The sequence below is a fragment of the Leuciscus leuciscus genome (assembly GCF_965113295.1).
Source record: "Leuciscus leuciscus genome assembly, chromosome: 13".
In the NCBI taxonomy this organism is placed as follows: domain Eukaryota; kingdom Metazoa; phylum Chordata; class Actinopteri; order Cypriniformes; family Leuciscidae; genus Leuciscus; species Leuciscus leuciscus.
In genome coordinates, this window is record NC_138737.1 from 15,081,804 (window position 1) to 15,106,213 (window position 24,410).

The 24,410-nt window shown below is 36.7% G+C and overlaps 1 protein-coding gene across 2 annotated transcripts; it reads left to right on the top strand.

Moving 5' to 3' along the window:
* The first annotated feature begins 586 nt into the window (after positions 1–586).
* On the top strand, positions 587–23,680 carry sema3h (sema domain, immunoglobulin domain (Ig), short basic domain, secreted, (semaphorin) 3H). 2 transcript variants are annotated; one of them, XM_082189389.1, is made up of 17 exons: positions 587–1,102; positions 7,951–8,105; positions 9,016–9,078; positions 9,265–9,384; positions 9,917–10,010; positions 10,108–10,227; positions 10,394–10,539; positions 12,810–12,924; positions 16,374–16,443; positions 17,937–18,081; positions 19,014–19,233; positions 19,602–19,690; positions 19,781–19,822; positions 20,134–20,291; positions 20,472–20,533; positions 20,879–21,021; positions 21,839–23,680. In XM_082189389.1, the coding sequence occupies exons 1-17, from the start codon at positions 1,003–1,005 to the stop codon at positions 22,247–22,249; spliced, it is 2,253 nt and encodes a 750-aa protein (XP_082045515.1). In that variant the 5' UTR covers positions 587–1,002; the 3' UTR covers positions 22,250–23,680. The 2 variants fall into 2 exon arrangements, with proteins under 2 accessions (XP_082045515.1, XP_082045516.1); XM_082189390.1 differs by having other exon boundaries at positions 20,137–20,291.
* Positions 23,681–24,410: the final 730 nt, after the last annotated feature.

The window sequence follows — 24,410 nt, forward strand, 5'->3', positions numbered from 1 at the left end:
ATGAGCTCTCTCTCTCTCTCTCTCTCTCTCTCTCTCTCTCTCTCTCTCTCTCTCTCTCTCTCTCTCTGTTAAAAGTCTGCTAGGGGAGACTTATTCTTTTGATCTTTTTGTTAATTTTTTTATGTGACCTGATTTAGCTGCCATTAATTTTTACAATTAATTAAGTGTGTGTGTGTGTGTGTGTGTGTGTGTGTGTGTGTGTGTGTGTGTGTGTGTGTGTGTGTGTGTGTGTGTGTGTGTGTGTGTGTGTGTGTGTGTGTGTGTGTGTGTGTGTGTGTGTGTGTGTGTGTGTGTGTGTGTGTGTGTGTGTGTGTGCATAAACAAGACAGTGAGGGTGAGAGATGAAAAGAGAGAGAACCAACATGAGATTTCAACAGTCGTTAAGCAAATGAATCCTAAGAGAGGGTCACATTCAGCAGCTGTCTTATTCTTTGAAAAAAGATATACACATTAAAGGAGGGAGTGAGAGATGGAAAGAGAGAGTGAGAGAGGGGTTGGGCACAATTGGGACAGTTCCCTCCTTCCCAGCAGGGGAGTGTTTGAAAGAAAGGAGTGAATGATAAGAGACGACTGAAGAAGACAGAGAGAGAGAGAGAGAGAGAGAGAGAGAGAGAGAGAGAGAGAGAGAGATCATAAAGAGTTAAAAGATGCAGAGAGAAGCAGAAGGCAAGACAATAACAGAGTGAACAAAACAGAGAGAGCGGAAAAGAAAAGAGAAATGCCAGCAATATTATAAACACAGAAGACAGACCAAGAGAGGATTTTGCTGCAACACTGACCTGAGCAGGATTATATTACACTGCACTGCACTGCACACACACACACACACACACACACACACACACACACACACACACACACACAAGGTGTGTTAAGCTGACATCAGGTAGACACCATTTGTGTGTGTGTTATTTCTGAGCAGAGGACGCAGAGAGTTTGTGTGTGTGTGTGTGTGTGTTTACTCCTTGCTAGAGTCACATAGTGTGTGTGTGTCAGACAGCCATGAGGAGGATGCTGGCTCTCTTCTGCTTAATTTCACTGGCGGCACCTCTAACGGACGCATGGAGACCATCTAAACCACGACTGCACTTCCAACACTCAGGTGAGGCAACTGACTTTCTATTGACTTTTCAATCTCCTAACCTTCACACAAACCTTTCTGCATTTAACATTTCAATCCAGACATGATATGTTCATTTTCAACCACAATGTAGATGATATATAATAGATTTCAAATCATTAACAAAGCTTAGGTCATTTAACATAGTACCACATTTCCATAATATGTTCTGTTGGTCTGGATATTTCATAGTGCAACACATTCAGGTGAGACAACTGACTTTCCATTGACTTCTAATGCTTTTCTATTGAGCATTTGGTATTTGTATCTCTTAAAGGGATAGTTTAAATTCTGTGATCATTTACACACCCTCAAGTTGGTCCAAACCTGTATGAATTTCTCTTTTCTGCTGAACACAAACAAATATATTTTGAAGAATGTCTATAACCAAACAGTTGATGGATCCCATTAACTTCCATATTGGGGAAAAAAATTACTGTTGAAGTCAATGGGGCCCATCATGGGGTCATTCATCATATGCACTATGCAGCACCACAGTTCCATATGAATATGTATGTGAATGGGTCTGGTCTGATTTTCCCAAAAGCACTGCACGCTTAAGTTGATCGTAGAACAATTACCACCGATGGTCTCTACGATCAGCTTAGGCTTACGATGCTTTGCGGAAACGCAGCCCTGCATAGTGCAGACAACTGACCTTCTATTGAGCAGTTGGTATTCCCTAACACAAACACAAACCTCTCTGCATGTAACATTCTAATCCAGACATTATTTGTATGTTCATTAAGCTATTTTCTCTCCACACTGTGTATATGATGTATGATTTTACTATTCTTGTGGACCCACATACACAAAAATGTTTAGTCTTTTTTTGCTCCACACACAAACTCGTTCTCTCTTTTTGACCCAATTACCCTAATGCCATCTGTAATCAGCCATGGTTTGACAGGAGTATATCATGTGTGACATTGTGTAGACTAAAACTGGTTGTGCGGTTCTCCATGACCTAGAAAACCCTGCACAGATAGCTATTCATCCGTCACACCTTTCTGCTTATCAGGGACAAACAAAAGTGTATGTGAGAGAAAATATTGTGTGTGTGATTTATGTATAAAGTGTTTGAGTTTAGAAAGTTCTTGGAGTAACACATATCTTAATTCATCCGTGTATGAATGTGTGTGTGTGTGTGTGTGTGTGTGTGTGTGTTGTGTTTACTTGGATTTCTTAATTACCCAATTAGCCTTTCATTCACGCAGACTCTCAAAGGGTATGAACATAAGTGTGTGTTTGTGTAAGGGAACGTCTGGTGGTTGATTAGCTCATTTTGGCTTGATTTCCCTGATGAGATGATAAATGACAGCTCTTGAGTAGCACACACATACAAACAGCAATTTTGTGGGATTGCATAAGTGAAATCATATATCCAGTAATATATATTCAGCAAATCCTTCAGTTCAGCATTATAAAATCTATTTTCCATCTGGTCTGTGTTGATTGGTCAATTTGCAGTTTATTGGCCTTCAGTAGATGTGATTGATTGAACATTAGCATAAATCAATTAGCTACTCTGGCAGTGTGTGTGTGTGTGTGTGTGTGTGTGTGTGTGTGTGTGTGTGTGTGTGTGTGTGTGTGTGTGTGTGTGTGTGTGTGTGTGTGTGTGTGTGTGTGTGTGTGTGTGTGTGTGTGTGTGTGTGTGTGTGTGTGTGTGTGTGTGTGTGTGTGTGTGTGTGTGTGTGTGTGTGTGTGTGTGTGTGTGTGTGTGTGTGTGTGTGTGCGCGCATTTGAGTGGTATAATTATGATGTATACTCTTTTGCTCAGGTCAAGGGTCAAGGTTAGTAGGTCTGACAGGACTGACAGAGATTTGAGAAATACCAGAACACAGCAATGTGTGTTCGCCCAGTTTATTTTAACTGTGTGTTTATGCATGAGTCTTGTGTTCCCCCGTCACAGACTTCTAGTCGCACCTGTTAACATTTCCACCCGACACATATAAACATGCCAGCTGGTGGACTGAGCAGTAATAGCTGATAACTCAATTTGCACAAGAAGTGTGTACTGTTTGTTCTTGTCCACCAGTAGCACTAAAATATGTGCTCAAGGAAACACACCCTAACTTTCATTCACACTTGCAGTAAAGTTTGTGCTTGTGAGCATGGTTTAAAAAAAAACTAAATTCCCAATTCAATTCCAATTCACAAACTCTTGTTTGGATTTCCATTCAAATTGATTTTGATTTGTTCATAAGCTATTTTCACTATTTTCTTTTTTTAGAGCTGCTGCAGCCGAAATGAACTCTTTGCATCATTGAATCATTTTCTTGTTATCACTGTAAAGTTGCTTGAAACAATCTGTATTGTATAAAGCAAGCGCTATATAAATAAAGGGGACTTGACTTGACAAGCTCTCTAATCGATTTAGGTTTCATTGTGATCCATATTTCAGAATATTCATTTATAATGTCCATTTTGCTTAGAAAGTGATCTCTCTCTGCTAATGCTGTAAAGAGCTTGGTTTGATTTATCTACTTTCATCATCATGTTGTGTTAAACCTCTTACCTTTAAAGAACTCGGATGACAAAGAGATCCCATCTCTCATGAACGTGCAGTTGTCCACCTTCCTCATTGTTCAGTGAAATCTGAAAGAATTTCAAGAAAATCAAGAATTTTGATTGGGAGCCCTTAGATGTCAGGATCCAAATATGTATTTGTTATCAATCAAAACCCTGAGCTACAGAAATAATATTATCTATATACTATTTATTAATATTTATCATTTTTATATTTTCAGTTTTTTTATATTAGTTAAAGTTTTAGTCATTTTGTTATGTTGTTTTATCACATAGCCTATGGGCCATTTTCACGGACTGCTGAGGCGTTTCCACAGTTATCAACATCGCAAATAAAGTTTTTAATATTTTAATTAAAAAAATAAATATATATTTATAATGCTATACTTTGTCTTATATTCAGTATTTCAGTAAATTACCAACAAAATGTATTAACGCTGCTGCGAGTGTCGTGTTTCTAAAACAACGGCTGAGGGAGATTTGGCATCTTTCTCTATTCTGACTGCATGCTGTAATCAATCTTTTGATATTTTTCCCCTCTTTTGGAAAGTTGTGAAAGCACTATCCCATTCTTTCAGAGAAAATGTAAATACAAAAATTATATTTGCTGTCATCTCCCATTCACTGCAATAGAAGTTTACCCAGCTATGAGGACTTCCGCTTCTGTGAACCTGGAAATGTGAAAAGGGTCCTTTTTTCACCTTTCATTTACATTTATTAAAGTTTTATTTTAATACTTCAGCTTAAACTTATTTATTTCAGTTGCCAAGGCAACATTTCTAATGTTTGTTTTTGTAAATTTAAGTTTTTCATCTAATATTTATAAATTATTTTATTTTAGCTTTATTTCAATTAACGAAAATTTGAATAGTTATAGTTTTAGTTAACAATAACAAAAATGCAATACGGATTCAGGCAACTCTTTATTAAAAGAACAGACTCAAAAGAAAGAGTCAGTTGTTCATGAATCGGACTACACTGGTTGTGTTGTATGTTAGTTTTTGCGCACAGTCCATTGTACACATAGTACCATGGTACACAGTCTTTTTATTTGATCACATTGAATACAGACTGCAAACTCACATTCACAATTCATGCACCTTTTCATTTCTTTTCACTGACATCTACAGTAGAACAAGGCGCTGTAAAAAAAAAACCATTAGGCAGACACTGAAAATAGGCATAAAGTAAAATACTGATCTTAGAATTTTAATTGATATCAGGATTGTTCAAAGGAAGATCACGATTAATTTTAAAACTATATATTTTTTTGGTTTTTAAATATTGTTGCTGGGGTTGTGCTAGTGCTCGTGTGCATAATGTTTCTTAGCTGTATCACACGGCACACATTTGCACTAATCAAGTAATCCTACATCAGTCTATCTCATGACTGAGGTAATCTAATGTTCAGATATACACTCACAGCTTGTGTGTGGTAAAATATACAACACTAGGTCTGTATGTGGCTAAATATACCCTCAGCTGGTCATAGAATGATGGACAGAAGGGTTTGTGACTCACTTTGTGTTCGTGTGTGTGTGTGTGTGTGTGTGTGTGTGTGTGTGTGTGTGTGTGTGTGTGTGTGTGTGTGTGTGTGTGTGTGTGTGTGTGTGTGTGTGTGTGTGTGTGTGTGTGTGTGTGTGTGTGTGTGTGTGTGTGTGTGTGTGTGTGTGTGTGTGTGTGTGTGTGTGTGTGTGTGTGAAAGAGGAAAATGACAGTTGTAGTTGTACTAATGGTATAAAACCATCAGAATGTCTCACTGTTTGTCTAATTTAGTTTATGACTAAAAAGGTCATGAGTCAAACTGATTACAGTCTAAGACTATGGGATTCTAGACCACCTAGTCATGAAAAACTCACTTCCTGTTAAACACACAGGAGACAGGTGGAATACCAGCCCATAATCCATCTGAGTGATTTTAGCACACACATACACACCTTTGTTGCCACAGCAACTGCCCCCAAGATAGGGGGCAATGAGTAGGACTGGTGCCATTGAGAAAAAGCCAGGAATGTATGTGAGGTTGCAGGCTGTGACAGATTGTGTGCATGTCCCTCGTGAACAGCTGACATTTTTTAGTGTGTGTGGGTGAGAGAATATTTTAAAGGAGAGATAAACATGAAAACCTAAAGAAAAAACAACATTATATTATGTGTTTGTTTGTATGTTACTTTTTGGTGTAGCCTATTAAGATATTATCTGACGCACTCTCAGTGTAATTCATTCATTACTATTATTCTCCGGGCATGTTTTCAATCTTTTTGTCTATTATCTCATGGGTTCTTTTATCTCTCTGTCTGTCTCATCAGCTGTTCAGATTTTTGAACAGGTTATTCTGCCCAAAGGTGAGTCTGTCTGGTCCACTATAAGTTTATCATTGCGTTAAGGAAATGTAATGTTACTCTTGAAGAGAGTTTTAAATGTATTTCAAGTGATATTTCACCTAGTGCTGGGCATTATATGACCAAAAATCTGTATCATGGTATTTTTTTAAGATTCTGGCGGTTTCACAGTATATCATGTTTTTTTAATTTTTTAATTTTATTTTATTTTTATATATATGTTTATAGTGGCTTATTTGACTGTCAGGGCTCGGGAGTAGGCCTACAGTAAATGTTATTAAAGTATATTATTAAAGTATTAATAACAGTTTTTTTTGTCACGTTTACTGTTTAATACATTTATGACAACTTGATATTCCTTAAAAATAATGTTTTAATAAATTTTATTATTATTATTACTTTAAAAAGTATGTTCTACTGTGCAATAGTAATATTTTTTGTTTCAAAATTCCTCCTGTTTGTCCGAACTTTTATTTTGGCGAGTTATAATGAAGATCTTTGAGTTTCACTGTGTTTTAATAAACTGTATTATTATTATTATTATTTCTTGAAGTACAATCTACTTAGCAATAATATATTTCTGTTATAATTTCTTCAAGTTAAACCGAACTTTTATTTTGACGGGTTGTCGTGAAGGCCTTATGCTGCTGATATATTAAAGGGTATCTCATCTCGGCAACTCGTGCATCAAAATATTCTACGAGTTGCCCAGTGGAAAATACCACATGAGGGGGTGTTCATGTGCATTTTCCATGTCGGCTTTTGGTATTTACCATAATTACCATAGCACGTGAAGGCACCATTAGACTAGAGTGTCTGTGCATATGGCATAGGTTTTTCTTTAATGAAATGGTAAACTGCTTGTAAAGTGACCCGAGTAGATCTCGAGATTAAGATCATGTGTTCATGTCCTCATACAGACAGTAGTCAACGATTTGATTAATTGTAATCCTTTTGATCTATGCGTTCAAAAATTCCGTGACGTTCTGTTTTATATATAGACAGTATAAATAAATTCCATTAGTAACTGGATTCCGTGCGCGTGTTTTCTGCATTTGCATCGCGGAAATAAGAGGGATCTGTATTTGCCATAGAGAGAGTTAGTTGTGTGGATTATTTATTGTTGTTTTAAAACGTTATTATAACCATTAAGAGGGTAGTTATCTCTCTATACACTCTACAAAGCGCTCTTCGTGGCCATTGAATAGATGTAGCAATTGTTTCAGCTAACGTTACACAGTAGCCCTACACACAACGCGGTATTTGCGCCTATGCGAAATTGAAACCAGTAGGCTATACGATCAGTAATAAATTTAGCCAGAAAAATAATAATTCTATCATCATTTAGGCCTACTCATTACTCACCCTCATGTTGTTCCAAACCTGTGGCTTTGCTTTTTATCCAAGTCTTCTTAAGTCATGATAGCTTTGTATGGTAAAAAGATGCAAAGTTGAGGTGTTGTTAACTAGCCTATTGAAAACGGAAAATTCTGTTATTTCCAGTATGACGATTTAAAATTGGTATATTACTCGAACAAAGCTGTCTCCAGAAAATTTGGGATTTAGAACATGAGTCGTAGACCACTATTATTATTTATATATATATATATATATATATATATATATTAAGGCTATTAAAGGTTTATTAAGGTTTATTAAAAGGCTTGACAGCCTCATCCACTGTAATTGTATTGGAAAAATTGATCGTGTTCTTCAGAAATTCACCTTCTGTGTTGCATGGAAGAAAAAAAACCTCTTTCTCAGTTTTTTTCCCAACCCTTTTCTATAAACAATTTGACAATCTTTATTGGACTGTCAGATATAAAGGATTTGTGATGGAAAAAAAGAAATCCTGCATATAAGCTGAACTCAGATCAGATCAGCCAAGATTCATCATAACAGATTTGTATAATAAAATCACCTGTTCTATTTCTTTCTATCTCCCTCTCTCTGCCACAGAGCTGGTGCAGAGCGGCAGGCTCATGTCTCTCTCTGTGCCTGCTGGGGATCTGAACTCTCTGCTGCCGGATGAAGACAGTCGTCGCCTTTACATTGGTATGAAGGACCATCTGCTGTCCACCAGCCTGGATGATATTACTCAAAAACCCCGCAAGGTATGGACACACCCCCACACATGCTGTTTCTCTTATATTATATACTCAAGTTAGGGACAGTTCACTTGAAAATGAAAATTCTTTAATTATATACTCTCGTGCTTCACAAAAGTAGAAGTTTAACAGAATGTTCATGCTGCTCTTTTCCATACAATGAAAGCGAATGTTTACCATGGGCTGTCAAGCTTAGAAAAATACAAACAACTTGTTTCTCACAGAAAAATATAATATGGCTTCAGAAGATTTGGAATAGATCACATATTAACTATATGGAGCGATCTTATGGTACTTTTAGTTTTTTTGAGCTCGACAGTCCACTTCCAGTTTACTTTAATTGTACAGAAAAGAGAAGTAAATGAAAATATTTTTTTATTAAAGGTACTGCAGATTGCTGCAGTATCAAACAAGGAAGCTTTTAGTCACAGATTTTTATCTTATCAAAACTGTCCCAGCCTAAAAAAAAAAAAATGTAAAAAAATAATTCGCATTTGAAATTGAAAGACACAATAAATGTGTGATTGTTTTTCAAACATTTGTTTTACACTTGTTTTGCTTGTATGAGGCCTGTGAGTGTATTTGTGCATGTGTGAGTAAGAGTGTGTGGATGAGCCCATCCCTGCTTGTCTACATAACTACGTGTGTGTTCATAATGATTTCATCTCAGTAATGCCAGAGTGGCATTCAACTGTAATTCCCATGATGAAATCAGCATTATGCATCAACATTTAATATGAGTAAGAGAAGCTTTTATGCATACTTGGGTACCAAATTTATATATTTGTGTGTGTGTGTGTGTGTGTGTGTGTGTGTGTGTGTGTGTGTGTGTGTGTGTGTGTGTGTGTGTGTGTGTGTGTGTGTGTGTGTGTGTGTGTGTGTGTGTGTGTGTGTGTCTTTTGGTACTGTATTTCAGATATACTGGCCTGCAAATCAAGATCGGATTCAGGACTGTATAATGGCTGGAAAAAATCTGCAGGTAAAACATTATTTTATGTACCACAGTTTATTTAGACAGCTTTTCTTGAAGTGTCTAATCACAAACAAATGAAATAATTTAAATCCTCACTGTCTGGACAGTTTATTAGTTCTGTCTGTATTGAAGCTCAGTCGACCTCACGAGAAGGCTTTGTTCATGAGTGCTAGTTTCCTGTTTATGTCACAGATGGACTGTGCTAACTTCCTGCGTGTGTTAGAGCATTATAACCAAACACATCTTTACGCCTGTGGAACTGGAGCGTTCAACCCTCGCTGTGCCTTCATCAATACCAACCTCTTCCTCAGGGTAAAGAAGGACTACATTTCCCACCATGCACCTCTCTCACATAACTGCTTTCTGTTGTGTTTGTGTACTTATGTTATTTGATGTGCATTTATCATGTACTATGCATATAAGTCTCAAGCGATTAAATAGAAAATGTCAGATTAAATGAATTATTTTATTATAATAATTACAATTTAATAAATGTGTTTATTAAAATAAAAAGTGACATACAGATCCAAAAAAAAAAAAAATGCTAAAAAATATGTTATAAAAAATGTTTATAATGTACTTTAATTTTTTTTATTAAACTAAAAATGTGTTAAATACATATACGAAATAAAAAATTAATAATAATTATAAAATATTTAAAATCTTAAAAGGTTTAATAAAAACAAAGTGTTACATACAAATCCAAACAAAAATAAAATAAATATTACTGTAGTAAAATAATTCAAACAAAAAAAGTTACATATAGTTCCAAACGTCCTTTTTTTAATGTGTATAGACAAAAATAAATAATTTGAACTGTAAATAATGCAACTGGGTTTTTCAGGCCGAGGAACAAACGCTGCAGTATGAAGACACTGAATCAGGGAAGGGAAAATGTCCGTACGACCCTCACCAGAGAACAGCTACCACTATCATAGGTAAGATAGTGTGTTTATAGTTTGTCGGTAGTTTAAATGTTTGCGTAAGAACATGCCAGTTTAACTCTGATCCAAATCTTTGTGTGTGTTTGTTCAGACGGTGAGCTGTACGCTGGAATCTCATCTGACTTTCTAAATCATGATACTGCTTTTATTCGGAGTCTGGGGGAGCGACATGTGATTCGCACTGAACAATATCACTCTACATGGCTGCAAGGTGATACATGTGCAACCACACATACACCTCAGCTAGCAATAAAAAAAAAAGTTAGACTACGACTTACAAATACACACACACATCATGTTGTGGACAACCATTAAGAATGCACTGTGCTCTAATAACAGATTTATGTGTAAGTTTAACTGTATTTTTGTCTCTCCAGGCGCGGAATTTGTACATGTTGCAGCGATGTCAGAGAGTGATAATGAGGAGGATGATAAGGTCTACGTGTTCTTCACCGAGCGCGCTCAGGAGGCAGAAGGGGCCGCTGGGAAGGTCCTCTATTCTAGAGTTGCCCGTGTCTGTAAGGTATCTAACAGTGTCTACGTGCCTAACTGCACTTGTGTGACCACTGTGTGCCCCTCTCTGTGAATCTGATTGGACGTCCTGTCTCTGACTGTTCCTCTGGTTGACTTCTGTCATTTTCATAGGAAATATTATTTTCATTAAATAATAAAAAAAAAAAATATATATATATATATATATACAACATTTTTATTTTTTTTATAAAAAGTGTGACATGCAGATTCAAACAGAAAGGTCATATATATATATATATATATATATATATATATATATATATATATATATATTTATAATCTCCTTACAAGGCCACATATAAAGGTCTGGGTAGATTAGATGGTTAGCAAAAATCAGTTCTAGTAATCTTTGTGTTGGATGCAGGAGAAATTGGCAGGAATAAAGATCTAGGGCGACTTTGACAAGGGCTAAATTGTTCTGGAAAGATAATCTCTGAAATGGCAAGGCTTGTGTGTTGCTCCCAGTCGGCAGTGGTGAGAATTTACCAACAGTGGTCCAAGGAGGGACCATAAAGGCTATCCGTGCTAGTTTGAGCCAACAGAAGGTCTTTTGTGGCACAAGTCACACAAAATTTTAATGATGTTATGGGAGGAATGTGTCAAAACACACAGTGCATTGCACTCTGATGCGTATGTGGCTATGTTTCCGCAGTAACCAATCAGAGTGCTTATTATGACCTCTGACCACAGTCAAAAGCCCCTACACTGGGCACTTGAGTGTCAAAACTGTACCCTGGATCACTGGAAGAAGGTTGCCTGGTATGATGAGTCCTGCTTTCTTTTACATCAAGTGGACGGTCGTATACGCAGTTTACCTGGGAAAGTGAATGTGATGGGAGTGTGATGCTCTGCTATGTTCTGCTGGGTAGCCCTGGGTCCGGCCATTCATGTGGATGTAAATTTGACACGTGCTACCAACCTAAACATTGTTGCAGACCAGATGGTGTTCCCTGGTGGAAGTGGCCTCTTTCAGCAGGATAATGCACACTGCACACATTGTTCAGGAATGGTTTGAGGAACATGATGAAGAGTTCAAGGTGTTGCCTTGGCCTCCAAATTCCTCAGATCTCAATCCAATTGAGCATCTGTATGAAGTGCTGGTGGGCCAACAAGTTTGATTTACGGCAGCTCCACCTTGCAACCTACAGGACTTGAAGGATATGCCTCTAACGTCTTGATGCCAGAGCCCACAGGACACATTCAGGGGTCTTTGTAGAGTCCATGCCTCAGCGGGTCAGTGCTGTTTTGGCAACACATGAAGGACCAACGGCATATTAGGCAGGGGTTCATCATGCTTTGGCTCATTGTTGTATATCTCACAATTGTGACCCTGGATCACAAAACCAGTCTTAAGTAGCACGGGTATATTTGTGGCAATAGCCAACAAAACATTGTATGGGTAAAAATTATCGATTTTTTTTTTTATGCCAAAAATCATCAGGATATTAAGTAAAGATCATGATCCATGAAGATATTTAGTAAATTTCCCACCTTAAATATATAAAAAAAATATTTTTGTGAGTGGATGCAGCACAATCGTCTATAGAAATGGACAACTTTAAAGGCGATTTTCTCAATATTTCATATCCTATTTAATATTGTCATATCCTAACAAACCTAATATCAATGGAAAGATTATGTATTCAGCTTTCAGATGATGTATAAATCTCAATTTAAAAAAAAATACACATAAGACTGATTTTGTGGTCCAGGGTCACAATTCTGAAAAAAGAAGTCAAAACTGTGAGTTATAAACTCGGATTTGCAAGAAACAAAGTCGGACTTTTGAGATATAAACTCACAATTCTGAGGAAAAAGTCTGAAATATGAGGTTTTTTTTTTTTTATCTGTGGCGGAAAGAAGTTTCCATAGATTTCTTTGCAAAATTATTAGTAATAACCATACAAAAAGTACTTTTGTGGTCAGTGGTAAAGTGATGGTATCAGATGGTAATGCCATAACACTGTCATATATGTCATAGAGAGGAGTGATTACCATATTCATGCACAAGGGAATTTATGTCTACATAAAAGAACATGCCCAAAAAAACGGTATTAGCATGGTACATATACGAAAACATAGAATAACCAGGGTACATATAAAAAACATTGTATTACCATGTTACATGTCCAAAAATCCATGGTACCATTTCCAAATAATCATTAATAATATGGTACTTGTTTTGTTAAAGACTAGCAGGAAAGGGATATTATGGTACTATATCAGTGTGTTTATCTCTCCTTTTTTCTCTCTTTCTAGAATGATATTGGTGGTCAGCGTAGTTTGGTTCATAAATGGAGCACCTTTCAGAAAGCTCGAATTGTTTGCTCCGTACCAGGACCTGACGGCATACACACACACTTTGACAAACTCCGTGAGTAATACACATGCCACATGAAATGCCACACAAAAAAAAAACATTTTCCTCCCACATGATTACCTTACCAAAGCAAATCTCTCAAATTAAATAAGGCTTTGAGATAACCTTATACATTTTTTAGAATATTATTTATACTGTTGATAATGTGTGTGTGTCATATATGCCCAAACGTCCCTGATTTATGGAAAAAGTTTATCAGGACACTCTCACACACACACAAACCACACACAGACTCAGACAGAAACCGGTTTCTTATCAATCAGTCTGTATAAACAAAGTCCTCGCATAGAATAAACAATTCTTGAATCCTCAATCTGACTAAAGTTTTACTATAATCTCATGCTCATATTATATCTATAAGATATACACATTAAAACACATACATATTCAAATGTTAATCTCAGTTATTAGATGACTACATTGACGATAGCACACACCCTAAACAATTTTACACAAATATGATATAAAACACGCCCTGCAATAATCAGAAATCAAGAATGGCTTCCGTATCTGACTGCACCTTTATCAAATCTCCAAGCGGCTCTGAACAGAACTATTCATTGTCCAGCGCCATGGTAATCTTTAAACAGCTAGGTTTACATAACTTGTTTAACTCAGTGCATGTCCAGTTATGTTCAAGTGTTGGAGAGTTTGTTCTGATTGGTGAACACTTTCATGTTTACTTTGACTGTGTAAAGTGTTAATGATTTTATAGAATAAACCTGCTGTAATGCTAATATGCATCTCATCTTAGCTGTACTTTTGCCCTATGGGGGTAATCTATAGAATTCTCTTCAATGTCTAGTTTACATTGTGCTCCACGGCCTCTAAACAACTACATCTCCCAAAATCTCCCCCTACATCAGGGACCCTCATGATGCCATGGCTATGATGAGCCAGACCACACTGCAGACAGACAATGTTCATCAAGAATAGTTAGTGCAAAAACTGAGAGAAGAAACATGCAAAAACTGACAATCAGATGCGAGTTAAGAACTACCAGGTTGCTGGAACAGTAGAGTTAGAATTGTATAGAATTATATGTTTTTATGAAATATGGAACAGATGAAGCTTCAGTCTGGTGTAAATAAGTTTAAATAAGTTTGTGTGTGTGAAGGTGATGCTGCTAGTTTTGTGGCTCTGATTTTGAAGCTGATGAATTGTTATGTATGATCTGTTTGGAAGTTTAAATAATGTGTGGTTGATTGATGAATGGGTGTGTTTATTATCTGACATTCAGATGGATTAGTCTTGTGTTTGTGTGTGAGTGTTTTGGAGTCGGTAAGATTTTTAAAATGTTTTTGAGAGATGGCCGACCAAAGCTGCATTTATTTGACCAAAATACAGTAAATACTGTAATATTACCACAATTTAAAATACTGGTTTTAATAATTTATTAAATGTAATTTTATCCTGTAATGGCAAAGCTTAATTTTCAGCAGTCATTACTCCAGTCTTTCTGTGTCACAAGATCCTTCAGAAATCATTCTAATATGCTGATATTGACATAGTGAGGAGGATAACTGATATTTACATATATGTTGACTTGACGCTAAAGTGTTTAATGTTAGATATTTTAACACAAATTAAAAGAACACCTAAAAAGGGAAATTATTCCTTATGGTTATGCACATTTTATAGGATCTCTAGAAGTTTTGTCACATAGTGGCCCAATTTCTTCAAATCCACCCTAAATGTTTTGCATTTTTGAACCGCATAATGGTGAATATATCTTAAAATAAGTGCGCCAGTGAATATGCCATTTGTCTTGGTGGTCTGCTGAATGTTTTGAAGACCGTCAGTATCTGTGTGTGTGCATTTTCACGTCTACGGTGGCACCCCCATCCTGTTTTCACATAATCTACTGGCTAACTCTAGATGGGGATGAGGGAGGACAGCAGAGAGCAGGAGAATCAGAGGTTAGGATGGATAAGAATGGATAGGGGCAGGATAGAGAAGTGTCAACAAGTGCAGGACAGACAAAACTATCTGTCCTCAAGGGGAACATAAGCTTTTGTTGGAGGAAATTGACACAACTATAGCATCCTTGAAAAGTGAAAGAGAAGAAGAGCCAGAGAATAGGGGGTGGTGAAAACAATCTGGAAAGGATTGGAGAAAGGAGGAGAGGAGAAAGAAATGGAGGAGGGGTGGGGACAGAAATGATGGATAGTAATGGGATTGAGCGGGAAAGAGGGAGTGTTAATGCTTAATTAAAGGGATTCTGTTGGTTTGAGGGAAAAATATGAGGGAAAACAGAGCGGCTGTGTGTATGTGTGTGGTTTACCGCAGAGCGCTGTGTAATGAAGGTTTCAACCATTTTATAGTGCAGATCTAGTTTATGTTCACGGTTTTATACAGTTTACGAGAGTAAGTAAATTTGTAGTAGCATGTCCGCTCTAGCATGAATGTTTAATTCTGTGGTTTCCAACTGGTGCCCCTGATTTTTTGTTGATGTCAAGGGCTGTGTGTTTGATCAAACTATATAGTATTTTTATTGGTGTCGCTAAGATATTTTAATGTTATTGAAAGAAGTCTACATTAATACATGATTATATATTTGTATAACATAGGCTGACTGTTTTCTATTTTAATATATTTTAAAATGTAACTTTTTTTTAAATGTTACTCCAGTCTTCAGTGTGTCACATGATCCTTCACAAATCATTCTAATATACTGATTTGCTGCTCAAGAAACATTTCTTATTATTATCAATGTTGAAAACAGTTGTGCTGCTTAATATTTTTGTAGAAACTGCAAAAAGTTGAAAACAGCATTTATTTGAAATAGAAATCTTTTGCAACATTATAATGTTCTTTACTGTCACTTGTGATCAATTAAATGTGTCCTTGCTGAATAAAATATACATTTCTTATAATATAAAATAAATTAAATTAGTATTTCATGTTAATCATTTTGCATATTGTTGAGTCTGTTAACTTCATAGTCAATTGCATGTTACTTTTTTTTTGTTCACTTTTATAGTTTAACAACTACTGTATTTGTTCAACAACTATTTGTTTTGGCCTGCACTAGACATCCACTGTCAAATCTGGGTCCTGAAGAAAAACCAGTTGAGAACCACTATCTTAACGTGTGTGTTTGATTTGATAAGGCGTTTGATCATATCTGACATGACTGGAATGTGAGAATGCAGAAATGAACTAGCGTACCCTCAACAGCAAAAGTTCATTGTGAAGATATAGATGTGTGTGTTTTTAAACAAAAATAAAACCGCAAATATGCTGCGTTACACACGTTTATTTGTATGAGAAAGAGAGTGTGACCAGGTAAATATTCTTTTCATGAGTTTATACAGCTTTGAGAGCAAACCAGAGACCACACGCACTCACTCTCTCTCTCTCTCTCTCTCTCTCATTAGCATTGACTGAAGTGCACACAAAGCACGCTTAATATTCTAACCCTGTTTTCTGTTTTTCCATAGAGGATATTTTCATTCAACGTGGAAAGGACAAAACAAACCCCCTCATCTATGGGCTCTTCACCACTACCAGGTGAGTCTAACACACTGACCTGGTATCACATTTTAAACCAAGACCAAGAGTTGACATTAAAAAAGAAAATTTCTGTCAACTTTTTCTCACCCTGTTCAACTTTTTTTTATTTCATAAAACACAAGAAGATATGTTTTTTTTAGAATGTTGGTTCTGCTCTTTATCATAAAATGTTCTGACTAGGGGCTTTCAAGCTCCAAAAATGTACAAAAAATCATCATACAATTTGTCCATATAATATGACTTATGTGCTATATTCTAAATCATATATTTAGAATATAGCATTTGAATGATTAAAATGTTTTTATCAAAAGTGACAGTAAAGTCATTTATAATGTTGAAAAAGATTGCTGTTACAAATAAATGCTGTTCTTTTTCGGTTCTTCCATCACAGTTTACACAAACATATTAAAGGTGCAGTAAGCAATTTTTGAAAAACGCTGTTGAAAAGTGGATCAGACCGAACATCAAAACACACTTGTAGCCAATCTACAGTAAGAGGCGTATAAACTCATGATGGGGAGGAGAGAGAGCTAAGTGCACAAGACAGACATTAGCAAAACAACTTTAGAAAGAGTGAGATGGCAGAGAAAATACAAAAGAGGAAAAGTCCAGGGGAATATAACTTTAAAAAGAAGGGTTACGATCAGCCAAAAGGTAGGACCCGCAAAATATCCCAGAAGCTTTCCAGCACTGGAGAGACCTTAAGGAGCGGGAAGGCCTGAAAACTTTTCTGCACACAGAGCTATTGTATGGCTTCAGAAATCATGTTCACAACTGTCATTTTAATTTTATGGTGCTGTCCTGTCGTTTTTTGGAGCTTGACGGTCCCTGGTCAGCCTTCACTTTAATTGTACTGAAAAGAGTAGTGTAAAAATCATGAAAACCCTGTGTGTGTATGTGGTTAAGGGTGTGGATAAAATTGCTGTATTATTGAGTCATACTTTCCAGCAAGTCTGTGATGACATTAATGATGCACCCAAGAAGTTTAAAACACTTTAGAAGTTGAACCAATTTTACATCAGCCATCTCAAATAGCATATGCATTCATCTTTCTTTGTGAAAATGTGTGTGTGTGTCTGCCCAAGGTTTTGGAGAGGGTTGCTTTGGGTGGAGTGCACATGAAGTATGGATTAGGAAAAGGCAGTTTGGAAAGAGTGACAGTGTTATTGCTCTCTGTTGAGCTGTTCCACTGAGTGTGTTAAATCTCTCAGAGACTCGTAAAGACTCCAGCTTTCACGACAGACCCAAATTCAATTCACTTCAGACCAGATGCCACTGCCACTTTCATTTGTGCCACAAGAGCTGGGTTTTAATTGGATTTAAGCTAGGTCAAAACACGTAGGAGAATTGATTAAGATGAATGCTGTTGCTTTGATACATTGTGATTGATTCCCAAATGTTTCTAGTGGATGCTGTCTACTTATAACTCTCAATCAATTAATAATTCATGTATCTATTTTTTTGTTTTTGTTGGTTTCCTCTCCCTACAGCAATGTCTTGAATGGGTCCGCTGTGTGTGTGTACCGCATGCAGGACATTATTCGAGCTTTTAAAGGAAACTTCCTTCACAGGGAGGGACAACAGTACAAGTGGACTGAGTATACAGGCCGAGTTCCCTATCCCAGGCCTGGCACAGTAAGTCTTCTCATACGATAAGCCGATAATTATTTTCATGTTATGGCCGATATTCAAAATCTGTACTATTTTGTCTTAATAAAATAAAAAATAACATCAATCATTTTAAATGATAGATATGAATTTAGACATCACAACATAATATTGTGCAGTATGAAAAACGGTTATTCATTTTGAGATTTGCAAAAGATTTAACAGTGTCATTAAATTAGTAGTATTTTAAAAGATTAACTTTAAAGAAGCATGAAATGAAAATTCACTCGATTTTTTAATTGTATGTTAAAAATCTTTTTTTGAATGATTCATCCATGCATATGTTTCATTTTTTTGATCTTGTAATGTTTAATTAAATATTCTTTTTTTTTAAACTTGATCCTCTGGTGAAAATAATGACAGGTGACGTATTCCGGATGTATATGTGACCCTGGACCACAAAACCAGTCACATGGGTCAGTTTTTTAAAATTGCGATTTATACATCATCTGAAAGCTGAATATATAAGCTTTTCGTTGATGTATGGTTTGTTAGGATAAGAAAGTATTTGGCCGAGATAAAACTTTTTGAAAATCTGGAATCTGAGGGTGCAAATAAATTGAAACATTGAGAAAATCGCCTTTAAAGTTGTTGATTAATGTTCGCGATTGTGCTGCATTCACTCACAAAAATAAATGTTTTATATATTTATGGTAGGAAATTTACAAAATATCTTCATGGAACATGATCTGTACTTAATATCCTCATGATTTTTGGCATAAATGAAAAATCGATCATTTTGACCCATACAATGTATTGTTGGCTATTGCCACAAATATACCCGTGCGACATGTGACTGGTTTTGTGATCCAGGGTTACATATTTTGATTGACCTGTAATATTGAGGGCTCTAAAATCATGCATATAACAGTATTGGTAAACTTCCTGTCAATATTCAGTGTCCCAGCAGCACATACGGAGGCTTTAAATCAACGAGGGAATATCCTGATGACGTTATCTTCTTTAGCCGCACACATCCTTTAATGCAGGAGCCGGTGCATCCTCTTGGGGGTCATCCTTTGCTGATCAGAGTGGGCGTGTCTTATAAACTGACCCGCCTCCTTGTGGACAGAGTGGAGGCGGTAGATGGACAATATGACGTGTTGTTCATCGGTACAGGTGTGTGTGTGTGTGGTCAATATTAAAATAAGCTTGTAAATATTTGTTTGTATTGTATGTGTGCAACAACAAAATATTCCAAGGCACTCATGTGGTTAAGCATAAAAGGCCTTTAATAAATTGGGTCATTAAAACAGTAAAAAATGGTGGATCAACGCTTAACACAGCCTTCCTCAGGACACACACACATTTTTTGTTCGGCCACTCTCAATCTCAACTTCCTTTTTGTTTGACCTATATAAAATATCCGCATTCACATTCCAACCTATAAATAGAACAATAATAAGTACAATTAATGAAAGACTCTATTGGATACACTTCACCAGAGAACACATCAGTGAAAGTTGTATGTGTATGTGTGTATTCAGATTCAGGCCTGGTTCTGAAAGTGATTCACCTTCCTAAAGCTAATGGACAGAATCAGGAGGTCACTCTGGAACAGCTGCAGGTTTTTAAGGTAAAACATCTGCAGCTTTAGCATTCCAGATTCATTAGGATGGCCTTTTAAACTTGAAACATTAACTGCTCATCTCCTGTCATTCAACAGCACAAGTCACCAATCACTGCCATGACGATGTCCAAGAAAAAGGTACAATGTTTATCAATGGAAGCACACATACACACACATGCAAACCTACATGAATATACACACTATTATAAATACTCCTATCCTGTCGTCATGGCAACTTGAGCGGGTGGAAGATACTTAAAATGAGTTTTCACACATTTTTTTTCCATGAAAGATCTAGGATGGAAAGAGCACTGTAATTCTAGAGCTGTATATGGGAATGTGGTTTAAATGTTTGGGTTTCTGGCCCAGTTTTCCTGCTTACTGAAAAAAGCAGTAAACAGGATCACAGCCCGTATCATTGTTGTGCGTGTGTGTGTGTGTGTCTTCAGCAGTGGCTGTTTGCTGGATCAGCAGAGGGTGTGGTTCAGTTGGGTCTGTTCCACTGTGATCTGTACGGCCAGGCTTGTGCTGAATGCTGTCTCGCTAGAGACCCATACTGCACCTGGGACGGGCATTCTTGCAGCCCATACATGCCAACTGCACACAGGTGACACACATCTCACACTCAGGCATATTTTACCTGGATTACAACTAAGAAATTTAAGAAGCATCTTGTATGGGCAGCTTGTTTGATAAAATCCATTACATCAGCAGTTTCTTGTACATTGAAACCACTTTTGGGATATCTGAAATAAATCTGATCTGAAACATTCCTCACTGTCTGCAGAAGAAATATTCGTCAGGTTAATGATGACGGCAACCCGCTGAACCAGTGTGTCAGACAGGGAGGTAAGAGACACGAACAACCAGACATTTACTGTTGTTAAACGTCCTGCTTAGGATACACACTGTCATAGTACTGCTTATTTTTATGTGTTTTTATGATTTAATTCATTATATCTTGGTGACAATTAAAAGGTTAAATAAACTCTCATTTAAGCCTTTACAAAAACATAATTAACGTAAAGCAGTTCAGTCTTAAAAATGCAGTGACCCTGGTATGAAATGCCATGTGATAATAAATAATAAATATTATTATTATTATTATTAATTACAGTTTGATTGAAAGCCCTATTTATTTCATTTAAATTATTCTTTAATTTAGTTTGAATTATTTCATTCGTTGTTATTCAGCTGGTCTTCAGGTGGAGGCAGAGGAGAAGACATTAGTTGTTGCTGTGGGTAACAGCACCTACCTAGAGTGTCTACCCAAATCTCACCATGCCACCATCACCTGGTATAAAGACATAGGCGAGAACAGCTTGGAGCAACATAAGGTACACCCATCCTCAAAATATGCATGCACATTTTAAAGGAACACTCCACCGTTTTTTCATATGAAATTATGTTATTCCCTTAACTAAGACGAGTTGATACATACCTCTCTCGTCTCAGTGCGTGCACTCAATCGCTCTGGCGCGCGGCGACACTTTGATAGCACTTAGCTTAGCCCAGTTCATTCATTAGGATCCAAACAGAGATGAAGTTAGAAGCGACCAAACACCTCCACGTTTTCCCTATTTAAATACAGTTACACGAGTAGTTACACGACCAAGTATGGTGACACAAAATAAAACGTGCCGCTTTTAGGATAACTATAATGTATGGCGGAATAGCACTTGGGAGCACTTCGACTTGGCGCAGTAATATCATCACTCCTGAAAAATCCTCTCCCCCTCTCCCAACGTGACTTTTTACTGCGCCGAGTCGAAGTGCTCCCAAGTGCTATTCTGCCATACATTATAGTTATCCTTTTTACCCGCTTAGAAAAGCGGCACGTTTTATTTTGCGTCACCATACTTGGTCGTGTAACTACTCGTGTAACTGTATTTAAATAGGGAAAACGTGGAGGTGTTTGGTCGCTAACTTCATCTCTGTTTGGTCCCTAATGAATGAACTGGACTAAGCTAAGCGCTATCAAAGTGTCGCCGCGCTCCAGAGCGATTGAGTGCACGCACTGAGACGAGAGATGTATGTATCAACTCGTCTTAGTTAAGGGAATAACATAGTTTAATATGAAAAAACGGTGGAGTGTTCCTTTAAAAACGTTACCAAAATTGAGATGTCTCTAAATTGAAACCCTCTGTCTTTCAGGTCACATCTGGAAAGCAGCTGGTTGTCATCGACAGGGGCATCCTCATTCCCCGGACTGAACTCAGTCATGGCGGCGTTTATCACTGTCAGCTAGAAGAGCATCAGTTCCGCTGGACAGCCGTTACAATCCGTTTAATTGTGTGGAGCCCCGTCCTGCAGCCCTTCCTTGGCACCGCCCAGCCATGGTACCAGGATGTGATGGCACTGATCAACCACAGCAAACTGGAGCGACACTGCAAACAACTCAGCCAACGTCACAACAACCAGGAATCAGGGAATCACAAGCATAACAAACCAGACAAAAAGAGAGCAGACCGGCACAGAGGAGGGGGAGAGAAGGAGAAAGGGAGGGGGCGGAAGCACCGGAGCAGAATGCAGAGTTCAGCACAGAGGCTGCCGAGGAGCGCATAGACAGGTGTTTAAGAAACAAATAAATACAACAAATCATGCAATATACCATCATATTAAGATTTTGCTCGGTTCCAAAACCTTATGAGCTGCCTTGCATGCGCCCAGCATCAAGCTCAGTGAAAAAAATACATGAGAAAAGAAAGATTTTGATAAATAAACTTATTTTTCATTCAAAGAAAAATATCAGTGTTGTTTGGGATTAGTAAGATTTTTTTTATACTTTATTTATTAAATTGATCAAAAGTGACAGTTAAGACATTGTTACAAAAGATTTGTATTTCAAATAAATGCTGTTCTTTTCAACTTTTTAGTCATCAAAAAATCTTGGGGAAAAAAATGTATCACGATTTCCATAAAAATACAGAGCAGCAGAACTGTTTGAGATTGTGCCCATGTAGCGAAGCAGCTCGCTAAGTTTTGGAACATAGTTAATGTTTGAATCATGTGAAGGACTGTCGCTTAAAAGCAATTTAAGAATGATCTGGAATGGGTTTGGTCAAGAAAAGTGTTTACTTTAATATAAAAGGACTGCATTGAGCATATTTGAAAAAATCTCCTAAAGCAAGGGAATGTCTCCAAATGATCTTCTGTTGAATAAAAGACAAATCTTCCAAAGTTAGGGAGAATCTGAAAAAAGTTCTTTGTTTTAAAAAGACTTCGGTGTTGATGGCACTTTTTTCATCTGTACTGAAATGTATTGTCTTATTTATCTTTCATGGTATTTATTTTTCCTGTGTTTTTGTGCTTTGTGTTTATATTGTCTTGCGTTTTAAGTGTAAAAATTGTACATGGTGTTCTTTTCCTTTTTGATATTTGAATATGCTGTAATTCTGTCTCTGACGTCACTCATTAAGGTTTCGAGAGATTAAATTAAATTAATCAGCAAAAGCAAACCATAAGCAGATCCCATAAGATGATAAATAGCATATTTCTCTGGGGAAGGATGGAGGCACAAAGGGTGTGTTTTACATTATTGGACTGAAATACCAGCTTCTTTCTCCTGCACATGGAGACATGCACGATTGCCAAGAGGTTTGGCACCCGCCCTGAAGTGCCTCCATTCAGAAGGATGGAAAAGTGAAAAATAAATTAAGGAAAAAAGGAAATAAAGGCTTTAGAGTACAGTAGAGACAGAGAGGAGAAGAGCAAATTAAAATGCGGTCAGGCCAACACCAAATGACAGACAGAACCAGGAGCAGCTTGGTTCGCCAAGAGACTCAAAACAAATAAAACAAAAAATGTTAACAGCCATAGCATAAACAGAAAATGTAGAATAGATGTTTAATGTTTTACATATAAGGAGGTAAATCGTGCCATCAGTGATGTGAACTGTGTGAGTTATAATTTTCTTTGTTTTGCCTTTTACTGTAAATCTGGTTTTCATTAATGGACTTTGAACCTTGAATAAAGTGTTTTGGAAGACTCATGAAATTGAGAGAAAAAGAACAGAATTCAACATTGCACTACTTGCTTCTTATGTATAAGGCTTTGTAATAATAATAACATCAGCATATTTAGAATAGAGTGCTGCAGGGATGACATTAAACCATGAAAGACTAATTTACCAGTGGTTCCCTCAAGATTTTCCTATGGGTTTTAATAATGGGGTTTATATTCAATTTATTTATAAAAAAATAAATAATAATAACTTCTGTGCCTTTGTGGTAAACATAACTTGATGATACTTGGACGTTTTGTTCTACAATATAAACTGCACACACTCACCCCAAAATGTCTTATCTATTTACTTATTAGAATATCTATTAGAAATGTTTTTTGTTTTTTTAAAATAAACAACAGTTTAAAAATGTGTGTTTTCGATGAGACAAAATGTCCAAGTATTGTCAAGTTATATTTACCACAGAAGCACATAAGTTATTTTTTATAAATAAATTGGAAAAACCCCATTATAAAAACCCATATGAAAATCTTGAGGGAACCAGTGGCGAATTAGTCTTTCCGGCAGCACCCTATACTGCTTTATGCAATCCCAGAAAAACATGACAGCATTAGTACTATTCAACAACTGACGCATCTCTGAACGTATAATTTTTTCCAGACCATTTGAAACCGAGCAATTATCATTGATATATCATCACAGAGTCAAAATGTTTTTTTGTTTTTTTTGTTGTGCTTTTGGTTCAAACACTATAAACAGAAA

What these genes read in the sequence shown, in the direction of transcription:
- sema3h (XM_082189389.1), top strand. Translation starts at nt 1,003, where the DNA reads ATGAGGAGGATGCTGGCTCTCTTCTGCTTAATTTCACTGGCGGCACCT. An exon ending in TGGCTGGAAAAAATCTGCAG is followed by an intron (nt 9,079 to 9,264) that starts GTAAAACATTAT and finishes TTTATGTCACAG; the next exon opens with ATGGACTGTGCTAACTTCCT. An exon ending in CCAGTGTGTCAGACAGGGAG is followed by an intron (nt 20,534 to 20,878) that starts GTAAGAGACACG and finishes GTTGTTATTCAG; the next exon opens with CTGGTCTTCAGGTGGAGGCA.